The 19,623-nt window shown below is 47.8% G+C and overlaps 1 protein-coding gene and 1 pseudogene across 2 annotated transcripts in view; one reads left to right on the top strand and one right to left on the bottom strand.

The window, feature by feature from the left end:
- Positions 1–4,626: 4,626 nt before the first annotated feature.
- On the bottom strand, positions 4,627–4,811 carry LOC115504721 (annotated as a pseudogene).
- A 2,533-nt stretch (positions 4,812–7,344) lies between these two features.
- Positions 7,345–19,623, top strand: part of SLAMF1 (signaling lymphocytic activation molecule family member 1) — a 35,512-nt gene continuing 23,233 nt past the window's right edge. For both annotated transcript variants that reach the window (XM_030301863.1, XM_030301864.1), the window contains exons 1-3: positions 7,345–7,908; positions 15,631–15,969; positions 17,662–17,943. In XM_030301863.1, the coding sequence (XP_030157723.1) occupies positions 7,833–7,908; positions 15,631–15,969; positions 17,662–17,943 (697 nt within the window). In that variant the 5' untranslated portion in view covers positions 7,345–7,832. The remainder of the gene's footprint in view (positions 7,909–15,630; positions 15,970–17,661; positions 17,944–19,623) is intronic.

Here is a 19,623-nt window from a genome sequence, read left to right on the forward strand (position 1 = left end):
CATGTCCCCAGCTCCCCTTTCTGAGGCTGGGTCAGTCAGCGCGTCCATCTGTTCAGGAGGGTGGCTACTGGTGTGAACACCGAGGATGAAGACGTTGGGCAAAACCGGGGCCTCAGTCTGGGTGAGAGCCACCTCATACCATGGTTTCCTCCCATGTCCCTGAGGCCCTGCAACCCCGACCCACTGGAGGGCTGTCTGCTCCACTGGTCTGTTCAGTCCCCGTATCAGACACCTGTCCCGTGGGCTTCCTCCTCTCACCCAGCAGGGCTGAGCCAGGGTGTTTTTTCCAGTGATTTCCCCAGGCCGATTTTAGACTCTGCAATCAGGTCTCCTAGGAGATGTTTCAGAGTTTGGGGGAATTTTGTATTTTCGTTTTGTTTTTGTGGGGTTTTTGTTGCTTTTTGTTGTTGTTGTTGTGTTAATTTTGCTTATTCGGATAAATGTGCTTATCATGAACGCCAAGCAGCCAGGTAGTCTGGTTGGCTCCTCAGGGATCCTTCCCTGTGGTGCTGGCTCATGGTATCGAGGCCTCTCTGGTCAGAGGCCACGATGGGCATGGTCGTCGGCTGGGAAGCCAGGATTCGCAGGGGCAGCCCAGCCCCAGGCACCTTTAGCCAGGTCACTTTGCCGCTGTGGCCATAAAGTGTTAGGAGAGAGAGAAGCAAATCTTAGGGGGATGTTCCATCCTCCTGTTTAAGGATAAGAGACAACCTCATTGTTACAGGAGATTGTTTGGGGAGGGCTCTTTTCCACAGATATGTGGTCCTCCTCACTCTCAGAGTGGGGCTCCATTTGGCCAAAGGATCCCACAGAGCCAAAGGAAGTCAGAGGTAGCAAATGTTGCTCCCACAGGGTTCTCCTGTTGCCCAGAACTTCACCCGTGCCAGAGGGAATGTTCCATGGATAACAGGCCATTGGCCAACAGGAGCCTGAAGATTGGCTAAGGTCCTTGCCCATTGTGATGGAAATGAGGTGGTGAGCGGACGGAGCACAGACTCTGGAGTCAGATAACACAGGAATACATTTGAATGCAATTCTTCCATTTTGGGGACTCTGGGCCATTAGACAAATTGTTTAGCAGCTCTGTACCTTAAGCTGTAAAATAGTGATGATTATGCCTACTTTTCCCTGTTATAAAAATTAACGAAGGGCACCTGGGTGGATCAGTTGGTTGAGCGTCTGATTTTGGCTCAGGTCATGATCTCGCGGTTTGTGAGTTCGAGCCCCACATCTGGCTCACTGCTATCAGCCTGTCAGCACAGAGCCTGCTTCAGATCCTCTGTCCCCCTCTCTCTGCCCCTCCCCTGCATGTGCTCTCCCCAAAAATAAATAAATGTTTTATTTAATTTTTAATTTTTTTTAATGTTTATATTTTATTTTTGAGACAGAGAGAGACAGAGCGTGAGCGGGGGAGGGGCAGAGAGAGAGGGAGACACAGAATCCGAAGCAGGCTCCAGGCTCCGAGCTGTCAGCACAGAGCCCGATGCGGGACTCGAACTCGTCAACTGCGAGATCATGACCTGAGCCAAAGTCGGATGCTCAACCGACTGAGCCACCCAGGGGCCCCAAGTAAATAAATGTTTTAGAAAATTAATGAATTAAATAATGTATGTGGAAGCCCCAGACATCCAGGGGGTTCAATTAGGATTTGCTTCCTCCTTGCCTTCTTAAGTATTCATGGGGGATAATGAGTACACTCCAGGGAAAGAGAAAGGTTTTGACTTGGAGTCGGTGTTCCCAAGTTTGGTGTAGTCCCTGCCTTCCACCACCACCAGCTCTGCCTCCTTCATAGGGCTGTAAAGATCAAATAAGGGAGTGAATATGAAGGTTTTTGAAAATGGATTCATAAAAACAAGGCTTTATCATTTGTGTATCTTTAATTGTTTGTCCAAGTCTGCTCTCTTTTTTTTTTTAATTTTTTAACGTTTATTTATTTTTGAGAGACAGAGAGAGATAGAGCATGAGTGGGGAAGGAGCAGAGAGAAAGGAAGACACAGAACCTGAAGCAGGCTCCAGGCTCTGAGCTGTCAGCACAGAGCCCGACGTAGGACTCAAACCTATGAACCATGAGATTATGACCTGAGCTGAAGTTGGGCGCTTAACTGACTGAGCCACCCAGGCACTCCAAGTCCAAGTCTCCTCTTTACAGCTGATAGAAATAGCTTGCCGTACCAGATACAGTAATTATAAACTTCATGGTAGTCACCTTACCCCTATCTTGGTTTTCTGTAGCTGTTATAGCAAATTACCACAAACTTGATGGCTTAACTGTAGGTTTTTGTAGATGTTCTTTATCAGGTTGAGGAAGTTTCTCTCTACGCCTAGTTGGCCAAAAATTCTTACTACCAATTTTGTCACCTGCTTTCTTCACATGTGTCGATATGATCTTGTGATTCTTCTTCTTTATCCTGTTGATAGGATAGATTAACTGATTTTCAAATGTTGAGCCAGCCTTGCACGCCTGGGATAAATTCCACGTGGTCAAAAACATCCCACTTTATACATTGTTGGACTTCATTGGCTAATATTTTGTTGAGGATTTGTGTACCTATGTCCAAGAGAGATATTGGCCTGTGGTTTCTTTTCTTGTAATGTTTTTGCCTGTTTTTGATATTAGAGGGAGTTAGAATATGGAATAAGAGTGCCTGGGTGGCTGAGTTGGTTAAGCATCAGATTCTTAAATCTGGCTCAGGTCATGATCCCCGGTGATGGGATCAAGTGCTGTGTCAGGCTCCATGCTGAATGTGGAGCCTCCTTGAGATCCCCTCTCTCAGGGAGCCTGGGGGGCTCTGTCGGTTAAGCATCCAACTTAGGCTCAGATCATGATCTCGTGGCTCACGAGCTTGAGCCCCTTCAGATTCTGTGTCTCCACCCCCCTGCCCCTCCCCACTCTCACTCTGTCTCTCTTTCTCAAAAATTAATAAACATTAAATAAACAAAAAAAAATCCTCTCTCTCTGCCTCCCCCCAAACCCCTGCTTGCAAGCTTTCTCTCTCTCAAAACAAAACAAAACAAAACAAAACAAAACAAAAACAAACAAACACGAAAACGGTATGTAATAGAATGAGTTAGGACGACAGAACAGAACCAGTGAATCAGTATGCTTTCTGGTTTGGAAGGTTATCAATAACTTGTTTAGATTGTCTATTTCATGTGTGAGTTCTGGCAGATTATGTCTTATCAAGGAATTGTTCCATTTCATTGAGGTTATCACATTTGTAGGCATAGAGTTGTTCATAGTATTCCTTTACTGTCCTTTTATTTTTTTTCTTTTTTATTAAATTTTTTTAACGTTTATTTATTTTTGAGACAGAGAGAGATAGAGCATGAACGGGGTGGGTCAGAGAGAGAGGGAGACACAGAATCTGAAACAGGCTCCAGGCTCTGAGCTGTCAGCACAGAGCCCGACACGGGGCTCGAACTCACTGGCCGCGAGATCGTGACCTGAGCTGAAGTCGGACGCTTAGCCGACTGAGCCACCCAGGCGCCCCTTTACTGTCCTTTTAGTGTCCATGAGTTTGCTAGTGATGTCCCCTCTTACATTTCTGATATTAGTAATTTGTGTCCTGTATCTTTTTTTATTTAAATGTATTTAGCCTGGCTAGAGGTTTACCAATTTTGTTGATCTTTGCCAAGAACCAGCCTTTGCTTTCATTGATTTTCTCTATTAATTTCCTGTTTTCAATTTCTTTGCTTTCTACTCTAGTTTTTATTATTTCTTCTCTTTTGCTTACTTTGGAATGAATTTGGTCTTCGTTTTCTAGTTCCCTAAAGTGAAAGCTTATATTCTTGATTTTAGGTCTTTCATCTTTTCTGTTATATGCATTCAATGTTATCAATTTCCCTTTAAGCACTACTTTTGCTGAATCCCACAAATTTTGATAAATTGTGTTTTCATTTTAATTTTGCTCAAAATATTGAAATATTTCTCTAGAGATTCTTTGACCTGTGTATTATTTAGAAATGTATTGTTTAATCTCTACATATTTGGGGATTTTCCAGATGCTTTTTGTTGTTGATTTCCAGTTTATTTCCAGTGTGGCCTGAGAACAGACAATGTATGATTTCTATTATTCTAAATTTGTTACAGGGTGTCTTATGACCCAGAAGGTAGTCTATTTTGGTGAACGTTCCATGTGAGCTTGAGAAGAATGTGTATTCTGCTGTTATCGGGTTAGCATGTTTCCTCTTTCTCTGTTTACTTTTATTTTAAAATTTATTTATTTTTGAGAGAGACAGAGGCAGTGTGAGCAGGAGAGAGGCAGAGAGAGAGGGAGACAGAGAATCCCAAGCAGGCTCCACCCTGCCAGCACAGAGCCCAAAGCAGGGTCTGAACTCAGGAACCATGAGATCATGACCTGAGCAGAAACCAAGAGTCGGAGGCTTCCCTGACTGAGCCACCCAGGGGCCCCTCTCTATTTACTTTTAATCTATGTGTGTCTTTATACTTAAAATGGGTTTCTTATAGACTACACAGAGTTGGGTTTTGTCTTTGTCTTTGTTGTTTTGAATCATACTTCAATGTATTGTCATTGTCGATCTGTGAACAAGTATGTCTTTTTCCCATGAAGGGAGATCCTTTTCAATCTGCTGTAACACGTGCCCACACATCTTCAACTTGAAAATGTAGCTTTTCAAGCTTTAGTAAGAGTAGACTATTCCTTTTTCACTTTCACAATTTTTAGGCTGCTGCCGGAAGTCTTCTTGGCATCTGTTTTGAATTCTGTTGTCAGTGCATCTCTCACTGCTTTTGCAGAGATCTGGAAGTATCCGATGTAGCTGAGCCCAGCTTGTCACCAGTACGCCACCATGATGTCTCAAGAGTGAGCACCTTTGACCAAATCGCAAGGATGTGTTATCGCCGGCCTGGCGGGCAGCCCAGCTACAGGAAGTCAGGCCGGAGAAGCAGAAGGGGCAGGGCCCTACACCAGCCAATCCTGCCGCCTCTTGCCCTGCTCCACCTCCCGAATGGCCCCTGCCGCCCACCAGGAGCCAATCAGGTCTCGTTTTTTTGAGCCACTCTGACAATCTCTGTCTTTTCATTGGCTCGTTAGACCATTGACACTCAAAGTGATTCTTGATATAGTTAGGATAATATTTAATCATATTTGTTACTGTTTTCTGTCTGGTTCCCTTGTTCTTTGTTACTATTATTGCCTTCCACTCTTCCTCTGTCTTTTGTAGTTTCATTAAGCACTTCATTTTCTCTTTCTTACTGGTTGCCCTGGATTCTGCAATATACACTTACAACTCATCCAAGCACACTTCCAAATAACACTACACTGCTTTCTGGGGAGTGTGAGTACCTTATATAACAAACTAATCCTAATTCCTCTCTCCTGGCCCTTGTATCCTTGTCATTCATTTCACTTATATATAAGCATTCATAAGCATAGATACACATAAGGGATATACGCAAGCCCCCATAATTGAATACATTGCTGCTATTATTATTTTTATTATTTTTAATTTAATTATTATTATTATTATTATTTTGAACAGAGTGTTATCTGTTAGGTCAGTTATGAGTAGGAAAAATAAGTTTTCATTTTACCTTCACTTACTCCTTCTCTGATGTTCTTCCTCTCCTTATGTAGATCTGTTTTTTTTTTTTTTTTTTTTTTTTTTTTTTTTTAGCGTTTATTTATTTTTGGGACAGAGAGAGACAGAGCATGAACGGGGGAGGGGCAGAGAGAGAGGGAGACACAGAATCGGAAACAGGCTCCAGGCTCTGAGCCATCAGCCCAGAGCCCGACGCGGGGCTCGAACTCACGGACCGCAAGATCGTGACCTGGCTGAAGTCGGACGCTTAACCGACTGCGCCACCCAGGCGCCCCTGTTTTTTTTTTTTAATTAACGTTTATTTATTTTTGAGAGACAGAGAGGCAGAGCACAAGTGGGGGAGGGGCAGAGAGAGAATGAGACACAGAATCCGAAACAGAGCCCGACGGCGGGGCTCAAACTCGGACTGAGAGATCATGACCTGAGCCGAAGTTGGACGCTTAACCAACTGAGCCACCCAGGCGCCCCTCTGTGTTTCTGACCTATAGCATTTCTTTCTCCCTAAAGAACTTCTGTGAACATTTCTTGCGAGGCAGAACCACTGGCAACAAAGTCCCTCAACTTTTGTTTGTCCAAGGAAGTCTTGGTTTCTCCTTCGCTTTTGAAGGACTCATTTCTCAGGATTCAGAAGTCCAGACTGGCATTCTTTTTCCTCTCAACTCTCTGAATACTTCGCTCTGTTGTCTTCTTGCTGACAGTCAGGGTTTTTTTTTTTTTTTTTTTTAAGCTGAAGACAGGTGCAACGTTAAAGACATACATTGCAAACCCGTTTGCTCATCAGTGACCCTTGTGACTTTGCTGAATGAGACGACAGTTATTGAATACGACATCAAAGCTGCCGTCACGACATGCTTTTAAGTTCAAACTGAATCATTGCTTTTTTCTCTATCACTTTCTTACATCTAGAAAATCAACAAAACATTGAGCCAAAGCTCTGATTCTATCGTTTGCCAGTTTCCATGGTACATAGACTCCCACGCTGGCTGATTTCAAGCTACCAAGGTGGTGTCATCAAATGCAGGGCTGCGAGAGCACCACAGCAGCCCATGTGATCTGGGATTTTAGTTCGACCGTAAAGATACAGTAGATGGAAGCGTCCTCAAGGGCACAGATAACAGTCAAATGTTGTGAACTATTTAGGAAGTAATGCGTTTGGGGTTTTTATTCCCTTAGTTTTAATACAATGCATTTAATCGTAATTTCACATCATTCACCTTGTTAATAACGGCAATGCTGATCAACCACCCAGCTCGCAGGGTGCCTGAAAATTTAACCATCGGCTCTCAGGAGTTGGTCCGTGCTGACTCCAGCATGCCGCCGGGTAGTATTGTGGGGAGGACGGTGTCCGGTGAAGGAGGGGGGAAAAGCAGCGAGAAGAAAGGGCAAGTTCACCTAGATCGCCAGCCCTTGCTGCCCTGACTCCCTTAGGGAAGCCCATTGGAGAGTGCCTGTGACCTGTTAAAATGGATTTCAAAACGCAAGGGGCTGGCCTTGCAAAGTCTCTTCCCACACACCAGTAAAATCATCTTTCCACTGTTTCATTCCCTATGGCTTAACTCTCGGAAAAGCGTCTGTGTTTCTTCTGCCAATTCTAGCCCCTTCTCTTCCACAGAAAGTTAGACACAAGCCCTGAGATGAAGGCTCCCCTCCCCCCACACACAACCCAGGGCTCACTGGGTTCTACCACAATGCACGCAGCCGGGAAATTGGGTTTCTGCCAGTTGATACGCCCTTCCCCCCCCCCCCCCATGTCTCTGTGGCTTTGTCAGCAGGACCCCACGGCATGTGGAGGTGTTCTCTGAAGTTACGGAACAAATCAGATGTGAGACGCAAGAACCTTTTAAAGCTCAGTCATCCAAGTTCAGCCTTGAACTGAGTGACCAGATTTCGGGGTGGTCTGCCAGAGCCCCGCCTCCTCTTTGTGCTCTAAGAGGACTTAGCGGGGCAGAACTCGCAGAGGGAGCTAAAGAGGGGAGGGGGGCCGTTTCTGCTCAAGGCTGGGCTTGCTGAGCTGCTTTCCCGGCTTCAGCAGTCCGCGCACTTGACTCGGACTTCTTGGGAACAGCCAAGTGATTTAAAGCCCGAAAGGAGATGAGCAATCCTCGAGACTCAGGCAGAAAAAGTCCCAGCGACACAGGAAGCCATCTGGTTCCTGATGCATAACTAGTCGGGAGTGTCAGCTCTGTCTGACACTGACCTCGCTCTGCCGTGGCATCTTCGAGCAGCTGCTGGGCTCCTCACCGGGCTCCCTTCTCTTTCTTCACTGGCTGATGGATCTCAAGGGGCTCCTCTCCTTGAACTTCCTGCTGTTTCTCTCCCTGGCTTTTGAGCTGAGCTGTGGAACAGGTAAGTGCTCATCTGTTTGAGGGTCTGAGTCCCACCATTACCTGCCAGGACTCAGCCAGCCCAAGGAGAGAGAGAGAGAGAGAGAGAAGTCAGCAGGGGCTGGGGGCTGTGGCTTGGCTGCCTCCTCCTCGGGGACTGGTTCTGAGTTTCTCCTGACTCTTTCAAAGAGGAAGGAATATCATGAGTCCCTGGAGCCTGGATTTTAAGGCTCAGTCTTACCAATGCTGGGAGACCAGGAGCCCTAAGCCAAAGGCACTGGCCACGTTCCAGACCAGCCTCTCAGGGCGAGAAGCTGCGTGGTCAAGGTTCTGGTTGGGCGGTTGGTTTTGCATCTGGCGAAGACCCAGGTTGTGGGGCTGAGATGGACGGGCTGAGCTCTGGGAGGAGACTCCTACGTCCCTGCCCTCGGAGGGGATCCTCACACACGCGAGCAGACAAGCCAGAAACATGGTCCAACAACAAAGAGGGGCCGCCGCCGTGCGAAAAGAAGTTAGAAGTGAAAACCCCAGGCATCAGCTGAGAACAGGCAGTGGCCACAGTGTGGTCGTACCGGTGGCTACTTTCCTGGAAGGGAACCTTCCACGGCAGCAAGCGGGGGAGAGGCCAGGATTTTTGGTGTCCAGGGCTGGTTACAGGAAGTGGGAAATGCGAATTGGGAACTCTCAAGGGTCAGGGCATCTCCAGCCACAGCGCCAGACGCACCAGAGAGCCTTTGCGCCTGGGCTCTGCTCCTGCCTTTCTGGCTTGTGTTCCTCCGAAGGCGCGCCGGTGTTCTGTTAGTAGTCTCAGGGCTACGAGAAAAGGGATTTGAGACTAGAAAGGCCCCGCGAGAAGGGACTTTGGGCTCCCTGAGGAGTGTTTAAGCGTCTTGAGTTGGATCAGACTTGGGGAGGCAGCTTGGCGTGGAAGCAGCTTTAGGGAAGGTGGGGGGAAATCCTGAGGCTCCGGTGTTTTGCCCTTGGGGTTTTCAAGACCGCAAATCCATTAAGGACTTTTCCAGGAAAAGCCCAGAGATACGCTAGGGATGTCGGAGAGGCTGCACATGGGGTCTCTCTTTTGTTAGATTTCCAGATAAAGAGGCCCTTCCTTGACCCCCGGTTCCCTCAGAATCAGGCAGACCCATGGCTCCTGCTCTCTGAGGGCTCAGGGCTCAGGGCTCAGAAAGCCAAACGGATCTGCTTCAAGCCCTTCCAGGTGCGTCCCATGTGTGACTCTAGCATCTGGGGCTATTTCTGAGTGACCGTCAGGAGGGATGGGGTTGAACAGTGGGATGGTAGTTTTAAATCTCTGGGCTTGCTTGTCTGCCGGCCAGCCTGGCCCACGGTGTCCCCACGGTGTCCACCAGGTGCTCCATCGGAGGCTTGGGGCTCCCTGGTTACCGAGAAGCAGCCCAGCCCCGTGGGGCGTGTCTACCCAATAGGCAGCAGCTGTCTTCTCTGAAACACACGCACAATTTTTGGTGTTTTTATTTTTAAATACACCCGCTTTTGTGAAACCCCAGTTAAATACAGACGGAAGTGCTTTGCAAGTGGGACAGGTCAACCATGACAGTTATTCAACCAAGAAGCGTGATTCTTGTAATATCAGGACCCAGTCTCCCTCCCGTCTCTACTCGGCTTGCCTCCCATTCCGAGTCAGAATTGTAAAAATCAAAAAGTCCACGTGTCCCTTCCCCTAATAAAGTGAATTTTCCATTCCCTCAATGGTATTTTTTTTAAAGTAGACTTTATTTTTAGAGCAGTTTGGGGTTCACAGCACAAATGAGCAGAAGGTACCAAGATTTCCCCCTACTCCCACACATGCACAGCCTCCCTATTACCAGCATCCCCCACCAGAAGGATGCGTCTATTGCAACTGATGAATTGCCCCAAGGGGATTTTGTATTCCTCCGTGGGGGTCCACCCCACCTCCTTCTCACACATGAAGGGCAAGAGTGTGGGTTCCAGACTTGGCCCAACTTTGTTCACCTGCCTGTTCCATCCCGAGACGGAGGCCTCAGCACCTTCTATTTCTCAAAAGCTTTAATAAAGCCATCACCTTCACGTCTCTGGCACCAGACTGGAAAGGGGAACGCCGGGGCTATTTGGTTTTATCCATAGACTGACTTTGGACAATCCCGTTCAGCAACCATCTATTAAGACACACGATGGGGCAGGCGTTGTGCGAAGCGTGGAGGAAACATCAACCGCAGCTTCTGCCCAGCACCTGACATGCTGTCTGGTCAAGGAGAGCCCTTCCACAAATGTTTGTTGAATGGATAATAATAGTAAGCACAGCCTGCTTGCTTTATACAAGGCACTGTGGGTTCTAAGTGCTTTATGTGTATCATTCATTGAATTCTCACACCAACCCTATGAGATACGTGTTATTGTTGTTACGTTACAGTTTTACCCAAAAAGGAATGAGAGGCACAGAGTAGTTTAACAGTTTCTCTGCAGTCACACAGCCTGACTTCAGAAGCCTCGATAAATGACACTAGATAAACTTCTGCTCGGTGGGGGAGGGGATGCTAAAATCCGTATCCAGGTCCCATGGTGAATATCAGAATACGTTACCTATAATTGGAGCATGTAAGGTGCTTTTAATTGAATGGAAGTACGGGGAGTATTCAAAAGATGAGAGAAGGTGATAAGATCATAGAAGGAAGTAGAGGGCGTCTGGAAGTATTTGGTCTGGAGTTTGGAAAGTGGATAGGAACTGCTTTCTTCAAGTAAGTTTTCGTTTAATGTTTTGTGTGAGCTAGTTTGTTTATTGGAAGGGTATCTTGCATACGTCTATAAAACTTCCTCAGTACAAAAGGGTATACAGTGGAGACAAATCCCCCTTCTGCCTCGTGTGTCTTCCCAAATACATACATCTGGTAGGTTGGGTTTTTATAGGACTTGAAGAGAATATTCCAGATGAAGGCACCAATGCAGAGGTGAAGGGTTCTGAGTGTTCACGGGGAAATGGCAAGTGGTCTGTTGAGCTAAAGCCCCGGGTCTATAGCCACGGCTTTTCCGTGTCCTCACCTGGCAAGCGGGGACAAAGGTCCCCACCGTTTGCCCCCATCCTATACTCCTGAGGGGTGGTGTCAAGGTAAAATGTCCTGATTTGGGAGAGAGGAGAACTTAGCCTCTCTGTTCATTCACTTATTCATCTCATTCAGTGTTTTGTTCTCTTGAGCAACTGAGTTTCTGCTATGTTCCAGCTGGGCGTTAGGACTCCAAGTGGACAAAACAGACCCAGTGACTACTCCTGGAAGCTTATTCTTAAGTCATGATGACAGGCACAGATCAGGGTTAAAAGCGTGATGGGTGAGACGCAGGTGTGATACAAAGGCACGGGATGGGCCGCCTGGGTGGCTTGGTCAGTGAAGCGTCCGACTTCGGCTCAGGTCATGATCTCACGGTCCCTGAGTTCGAGCCTGGCGTCGGGCTCTGTCCTGACAGCTCAGAGCCTGGAGCCTGTTTCAGATTCTGTGTCTCCCTCTCTCTCTGCCCCTCCCCTGTTCATGCTCTGTCTCTCTCTGTCTCAAAAATAAATAAACGCTAAAAAAAAAAAACAAACCAAAGGCACGGGAGGCACTGGCAGGGAGGCCTAGACTAAGCCAGGGGTCAGAGGCAGAGACCTGAAAGACAGAAGGAGGCAGCCAGGGAAATACAGGGGGGCAACAGGCATTCAGGCTGGGGTAAATGCAAATACTCTGAGACAGAAAGACCCAGCAACATCAAGGAGCAAGGGAAAAGAGGATGGTTCATGGGACTGCAGCTTACAAAGCAGGCTTGGACAAGTTATCTTTTCTCCGTGGGCCTAGATCTGCCGTAAGAAGTGAGAGCTGTTAAGAGCCGCCCCCTCCTCCACTCGAAAGAAACGCTATAGGGAGATGTGAAAGCGTCATGGCGGCAGAAAAATGGAGGGCGGGGGGTGGCTATCATTAGGTAGAATCCCATCTCGTGAAGGGTTGGCTAAACGCTGCTGATTTCAGGAAAATATCCATGGGTCCACGTGAATCACTCTACTTTCTAAGTAGAATTACCCTTGAAGAAAGTGAGTTGGTGTTTCCTCCAGACGCTTTAGTAAACAGGGGCTGACTGAATCACAGACCCACTGGAAAACACTCATCAGACGGTAGGAAGTTTCAGGAGCAGGGACTCCACTTGAAGGGTTTTGTGAACCACTTTAAAGTCCCCCTATTTTTTTCCACTTGTGTTTAGGTGGTGCTGGTTTCTAGTCCCCCCTCCCGCCCCAGCCACTGACACGGAGTCAGTTGGTAGGTCATCATTCTTCGTGTGGGTTGCAGGGTGTGAGGGTCTCTTCCTGACCAAGTTTCAATGCCACTCCCCGTGAGTGAGCGTGCACACATCACTCAGCCTGCCCTTCTCGAATCTGCTCCTTCTCTTCTTGTCCTCTTTCCCTTCCTACTTGCTTTCTTTGATTCCTTTGGTGAGGGGCTCCCCCTGTCTCGTCCTATAAACTCCTTTTCCTTCATTGTTATGAGTCTCCCCCAATGTCGCCCTTGTTTCAGCCCACGTGGACTGCCTCGTGCTTCCCCCCACCTCGGAATCTCTAGCCCAACGCCACCTGGGCCCTTTACGGGCCAGTGCTGGGATTTCAGGGCATTTTTGGTGTGGAGAGGATTTGGTCTGTCCAATTCTCCAACAGCCAATCTTAGTCACAAGTCAGTTGTGTCCTTTCTAAGTGCCTGCGTTACTTAACCAGGTGGTTTTGTGTTACTTTTCTGGCTTCCTTATCAACTAGAACAATCTATGCTCTCTGAGTCATGGGCTCCTTCTTTTATGAGAATTAACTTATGGTTGAGTTCAGTTATATATTGGGCACAGCTCAATAAAAGAGATTTTAGTCAGGTAATGTCATTTTTTGCAGTCGTAGATCAAACAGATATTTGCGAAAAGCTTACCATGTACCAACTACTGCTGTCGGTGTTAGAGACAAAACAATTGAACAGAATGAAATTCTTCCTCTTAAAGACTTGCATCCTAGCCAGGGACACAGAAGTAAGATAAGCAAATATGCAATGTATCACCAGACAGTGGTAAGTGTGCAATGGGTAGGAGTGCTATTTTATATATAAAATGGTCAGAGCCAGTTTCTCAGAGGAAATACTTTTTTTGAGCAGAAACCTAAAATGAAGTGGAGGACTGAGCTACCTAGATATGGAAGGGAAGAGATTTCCAGAGAACAGCAAAAGCCAAAGCTTGGAGATGGGAATGATCTTGGTGAGGTGTGTGAGCCGGTGCGACCGGAGTGCAGTGAGTGGAGAGAGAGGGCAGGAGAGGGGTCAGGGGCGGGGTTACTCGCCATCTTTGAAGCCATAATAAAGCCTTCGGATATTTTTTGCATGGGTGCTAGAAAGCCCTGGAAGTTTAAAAGCAAGAGAGAGACAAAAGCTGACATAGGTTTAAAAGATGACTCTGCCCGCTGTACGGATGCCGGGGGATGAGTTGGAAGCCAATGGCCATGCCAGGCTATGATGATGGTGGTAGAAATGAGGGAGGTTCTAAGTGCCAGGATTGCAGATCTTTTCTGAAGGTAGAGCCAACAGGATTTGCTGATAGACTGAATGCAGAGTATGAGAGAAGGAAAGGAGTCAAGGATGATTCCAAAGGCTTCGGTCTGAGAATTCAGGAGAGTTGTAATGCCGTTGGTAGAAGGGGCTATAGAACCAAGAGTTCATCTGCTGCGTTTGCAATGCCCTTCAGACCTCCAAGTGCTGATCTGTGTAGGCAGTTTGGGAGGGAGATCTAACTCTGCAAGCATTCCAGAAGTATGCAACCCATGCAGCTGGGTGATCGTGGCTGGGAGAGAGGAGGTCTGAGTACTGAGTCCTGGCATGCTCCAATATTTAGAGGTTAAGAGCAGCAGGTTCCAGTCAAGGAAACTGACAAGGGACAGCCAATGAAAGAGGAAGAAAACCAGGGGAGCGTGATGCTCCAGGGGACTGAATGAAGACTGTCTCAAAGAGGGAGTGGGGAACCATGTCAAGTGCTCCTGAGAAAGCAAGATGAGAATGGAGAATGGACTCGGCACCACGGTGCATACAATGACCTCGACGAGTGACCTTCCAGTGAGTAGTAAGGAACAGCACCTGCCAGGAGCAGGCACAGGAAAATGGGTTAGGAAATGGAAACAGAAAATATCAACACACATTAAAGGGCTTTGCAATAAAGGGAAAGAGAGATATGAGGCAGCGGCTAGGGATGAACCTGGGGTCAGGGGAGGGGTTTGTAAATGAGGGAAGTTACAAGTGGGTTTATTGTGTATTGATGGAAATAACCCACAACATTCTATGCCAATAACGGAGCTGATGATGCAAGGGATGAGGGCAATTGCAAGAGCAAATTCTTGAAATGGGTGAGTGCTCCGTGAAGGAAGAGGCTAGACCTAAGGGGAGCACAGACTACCCATCTAAGTAGGTAGGTTTCCTGGTGTTGGCTACAAATGGAAATTCTCCCCTTGTTTCGACTACTTTTTCAGTGAAATGAGAATGAGAGTCATCAGCTGAGGTCATCAGTTTGAGAAGAGGAGAGGAGGTGTTAAATAGTCAGCAGTAGGATCCCTTACAGTGATTTGAAAGGTTTGGTTTTGGGTTTCTTTTTCTTTTTCTCTCTTTCTCTCTCTCTTTCTTTCTTTCTTTCTTTCTTTCTTTCTTTCTTTCTTTCTTTCTTTCCTTTTTTCTTCTTTCTTTTTCTTTCTTTTTTTGGTTGTTGTTGTTGGCTCAGCTCTTTTGAAAAAGAGAAGTAAAATAATTTCTCACCCTTGATATTGGGAACTATTTAACAGTTTTTTTGGAGAGCAAGAATTCCAGAGTTTGAACCCTGGGCTTACTACCTGCCTGGCTCCACACCCCTCAGACTTTTCTCTTTCTTTGTCATCTGAAAAACGACGTTCTGTAGCCTTGGTGTCCTGGGCTCACAAGCTCAGAATCAGCTTTGGTTGCTCTCCACCCTTCATATTATGTACCCAGTGGTGGTGAGAAGTCTGGTCAAGGAATTAGCAGACTTTCGGGATGTCATTTAATTTTTCCACATCTTCGCTTCTCTGTGCCTTCACTATAAATCTGAGTTGAGAGAATTCACTCCTAGATCAAAGAAATCCAGTGTCCCAGTTAGTCTGCACACCTCCATTATAAAAAAAAAAAAGAAGATGTGGTTCATATATACAATGGGATACTACTTGGCAGTGAGAAAGAATGAAATCTGGCCATTCGTAGCAACGTGGATGGAACCGGAGGGTATTATGCTGAGTGAAATAAGTCAGGCAGAGAAAGACAGATACCATGTTTTCACTCATATGTGGATCCTGAGAAACTGAACAGAAGACCATGGGGGAGAGGAAGGGGGGAAAAAGTTACAGAGAGGGAAGGAGGCGACCCATCAGCGACCCTTGAATACTGAGAACAAACTGAGAGGGGAAGGTGGGCGATGGGCACTGAGGAGGGCACCTGTTGGGATGAGCACTGGGTGTTGTATGGAAACCAATGTGACAATAAATGACATTTAATGAAAAAAAAAATTTAAGATTTCCATTGGGATGTTTGAAACATTGAGAATACAGCGGGACTATCGTGACTGCCCTCATTGGCTGCTGAGCACCTGGCAATGCCAGGGAGAGGCCGGGAAGAAGAAGGAGCACCTATAGTCTGTCATTCCTGATCCACAGAGAGGATGTGATTCTCACCAACTTCCACAGTAAGGGACTTTCTTCTTCCTCCTCCCGCAGGTGAGAGCTTGATGACTTGTCAAGAGGTCACCGAGCAGTTGGGAAGAAATTTGCTGCTGCCCCTGGCATCTGAAGGCATAAGTAAGAGCATGAACAAGAGCATCCACATCCTGGTCACAAAGTCAGAATCACCGCAAAAAAATGTCAAGACGAAAATAGTGTCTCTGAGTCTGCCGGAAAGGGCCTCTCCACGCTTTCTGGAAAATGGCTATAAATTCCATCCGGAAAACCTGAAGCTGGAGATCCTGCAAAGCAAGAAGGAAAATGAGGGCTGGTACTTCACGACCCTGGAGGAGAACTTTTCAGTTCGCCATTTTTGCCTGCAGCTGAAGCTCTTTGGTAATGACAGGGTTTCCCCAGTCCCCACCAGGCGGGGGTGGGGGGTGGGCAGCGATAGTCCCTTGCCTGAGAATTTAGCGAGGGTTCCAAGATTGGGAGTGACTTTTAAAGATCAGCAAGTCCAGGGTGCTTAAACTGTGGTTTAGGAAGAGGTTTTAGAGATTCACAAATCTTTTTTGTCCAAATGGCCCATTGGTGGTAGCTGAGAGCACTAATTACTACCCCCATTTGCCAAAGACGAGGAGCCTAGCTGCTCACGGACTACAGGGCCTAGGAGCCTGAGAGTCTCAATTTGCAAATAAGACTTGGCTTGAAAAAGGGTTTTGTGTTTCCCCCGATTTTTAAAATGTTTGAATGCCGCGGATCAAGTCCGACCTCTTTTCCACAGATGAAGACATTGAAATCCGCAGGACTGTCATGTGCTTGACCACGTGTGCACCACATGTCATGACCTCGTGGCTGGTCCCCTGCACTAGGGGCCTGGGCAAAGGAGAGCTGAGTCTCAGCCCATGCACCACTCCCACGCCCCATGCCCAGGAACAGGACCACATCCACCTGCTAGAAGGGCTCTTTTTTTTTTTTTTTTTTCTTTTGGCATCGCAACAGAGACTCTGGTTATAAAGTCGCGTAGTTGCAGAACTTAAACTAGAACCTAGGTCCATCTGAGTCCAAGGCCAGTGCTTTTTTTGAGCCTCTTTAACTGCCAGCCCCTCTTGAATGCACCCAGAGTTTGTGTCTTTCCAGCCCAGAGGCTCCTTTATAGAGAGACTTATCTCTGAGATGGGATAGAGGGCCTCACCTACCCAGCATTTCTTTGAAATCCCCAGATGCCTACAGGAGGACATCAGGAGAGTGCTTCCCCCTCCTCCACACAGTGTATGCAGACTCCCTTCAGCCCCCTGACGGGTACCAGGGAGTTCTGGCCACTCCAGTAGTGCCCCCCAGGGATGACCCATCATGCATTTTCCAGAACAGTTCATTGCCTTTGTCACGTCTTGTCACCTAAATTCTTACCTTGGAAAGTGCGGTCTATGCAACCACGAGAGTCTTCTCGAGTCCAAGGAAGAAGCTGGATTTCTGAGTCGGACAGACCTAGGTTCCGAGCTCACATAATATGTGACCCCTGCCATCCCTGCGGGACTTAGTGTCTTCACCTGTAAGATGGGAATACTTAGCACTAAGGCTACGATTGTTGAGAAAGTTGTTGAGAAGATTAAAGGCCATGATGAATGTGCAGTGCCAGAACCGTGTCTGTCCTACAGTAATCGCTAAATAAATACAACTTGCTCCCTGGCCTCGGCTGTTTCCTGGCATTAGAGTGAGCACCCCTTCCCAACACACACTCTAGATAAAAACCCCACCACCCAGTCATTCTTTCAGATCTAGGAGGTCATACTCAAGTATCAGATCAGGAGTATTAGCAAGAGGAGGTAGGTTCCTAACAGTAGTGGGAGGAGGGGACTAAGCGACAGATTACTTTTCTCTATTTTGTCCCGAGCTCGCACCGGAAGGGAGCGTAGTGGAGAGAGAGGGATTTGGGGAACCAGTAAGTCCCCACTAGAATAAATCGCACTGCAGACCCACAGGGAAGGAAAAACACCATCAGGTCGCATTTTCTTCTGACGGAAAGGTCCAGTCAGAATCCCAGGGGGTTCACTTGAGTGAGGCCTTCTTTCCTCCCCCTCCTGACAGAACAGGTCTCCACTCCGGAAATAAAGGTGTTGAACTGGACCCAGGAGAACGGAAACTGCAGCTTGACGCTGGCCTGCGAAGTGGAGAAGGGGGACCATGTGGCTTACAGCTGGAGGGAGGAGACGGGCGCCGACCCACCGATCTCAGCCAACAGCTCCCACCTGCACCTCAGCCTGGGCCCTCAGCACGTCCACAACGTCTACGTCTGCACCGTGAGCAACCCCATCAGCAACCACTCGCAGACCTTCACCCCGGGGTCCATGTGCATGCCGGATCCTCCAGGTGAGTGCCCTGGTGGGGGCCGGTGTGGCACATTGACGATAGGGGCTCAGTCCCCAACCGGAACCAATGGTTCCCGCCTCCACCCTGGTAACGACACTTTACATTTTTCTCTACGGTTGATAAAAGCTTCCTCGGGTGCGTTCAGTGGGTGCCTGCCGCTCGTAATCGCCAGGAGGGCATTCTGCTCAGTTCCCAGCCGAGGACACCGGGAGGAAACGGAGTCAGACCCAGAGCACGGGCCTCCCCGTTGTGATTCTTCCTTTCCCCTCCTGTCTTGGCTCTAACCCGCAAGGGTGGCAGGTCTCGACTCCCCACTGCACGGTCTGCTCATGGTGGGACAGGTCTGCACCATCGATAAGACTTGTCGACCCCCTCCGTGCAGCAAATTGGGCACGGCTAGGAGACCTGACCTGTGCTCTCCAGCAGCATAGTGTGATGACAAGACGTGAAGCATTTGCTCAGTAATGGAAAGCAGGGTATAATGAAGGGCCACCCGTTAACGGTATGGACCATGAACCTCATAGCAGGTCAGATGTCCCGGGGGGGTTAGCTCTCTGACCAAGACCTGGATTGTGGCGTTCGGGAATGATGACAAACCACACAGTACTTTGTTATTGGCAGAGCGCTTTCAGAGGTCTCATCTGTTTTGTCCTCACAATGACCCTACCAGTTAAGTGTTCTCGCCGTCCTCGTTTTACAGACGAGGAAGGTGAAGCTCGTAGCATTTAAGTACCCTCCCCATGCTTCCTCGAGGTTTAGCACCTAAGCCTCCACCTTCTGACTGCTCATTCTCCAGGAAGCACAGCATCATTATTCTGCTATCAAAAGGAAGGGAGGGCCGATTAAGTGACCATCTGAGGGTGGAAGCTAGCTAGACAGACCGCTGGCCCTTTTGAATAACAGATCCTGTGTCCATGCCTCAGGTGGGTTCAGGGACAGAAGGACCTGGCTGCTGGCCCTCCGAGCATTACTGATGCCCTGACATTCTCCTTTCTGCATCCACTGTGGGGAACAAGAGCCATTCCAAGGGGACTTCAGCCCGCTGTAGACTTGGTGTGTCTATGAGGGAGGCGTTCTAGGGTTTGCGGAAGGTGTCCCCAGCGGCTCTGGACCCAATGCCACTCTGCTTACTTGCCAGCGTAAGGCCTCTTAACCTGTCTGAGACTTAGATTCTTTATCTAAAATCGTAACCACTGACAGGTCTTAACTGTTTCCTATATGCCACTTGTGTGGCCTCGCACTCAATTCTCACAGCCACCAAAGAGCATCAGTACACCCCCACTTCACAGACGAGGAAGCAAAGACGTAGGAAGGTCACACACAGAGCACGTAGCAGGGCTGAGCTGTCTGATCCTGGAATCCTCCTAAGTAGTCGTGGAAAACATAACACGCTTTAAACGCCTCGTAAATAATTGTAAAAATGCAAGGTTTTTTCTTGAGCCTTCTGTGGTCATGGCAAACCTCCTAGAGCAAAGACAGGGCATGAAGAGTTTTACCCTGGCCTACCTCAAAAAAAGGAAGGACTCTCTTTGCGCTTTTCTCTGTGGTTCAAGAAGAATTTAATTAGTGCTTTCCAAAGTCTTCATAGGTCACGAAGCTCTGTCCAGAGTCAATATTCTATGATTCGCTTTGCACGTACAGTGGGAAGAAGGCTAACCAAAGTTAACAAGGGATATTTGC

The sequence above is a fragment of the Lynx canadensis genome, chromosome F1 (assembly GCF_007474595.2).
Source record: "Lynx canadensis isolate LIC74 chromosome F1, mLynCan4.pri.v2, whole genome shotgun sequence".
Taxonomy (NCBI): Eukaryota; Metazoa; Chordata; class Mammalia; order Carnivora; family Felidae; genus Lynx; species Lynx canadensis.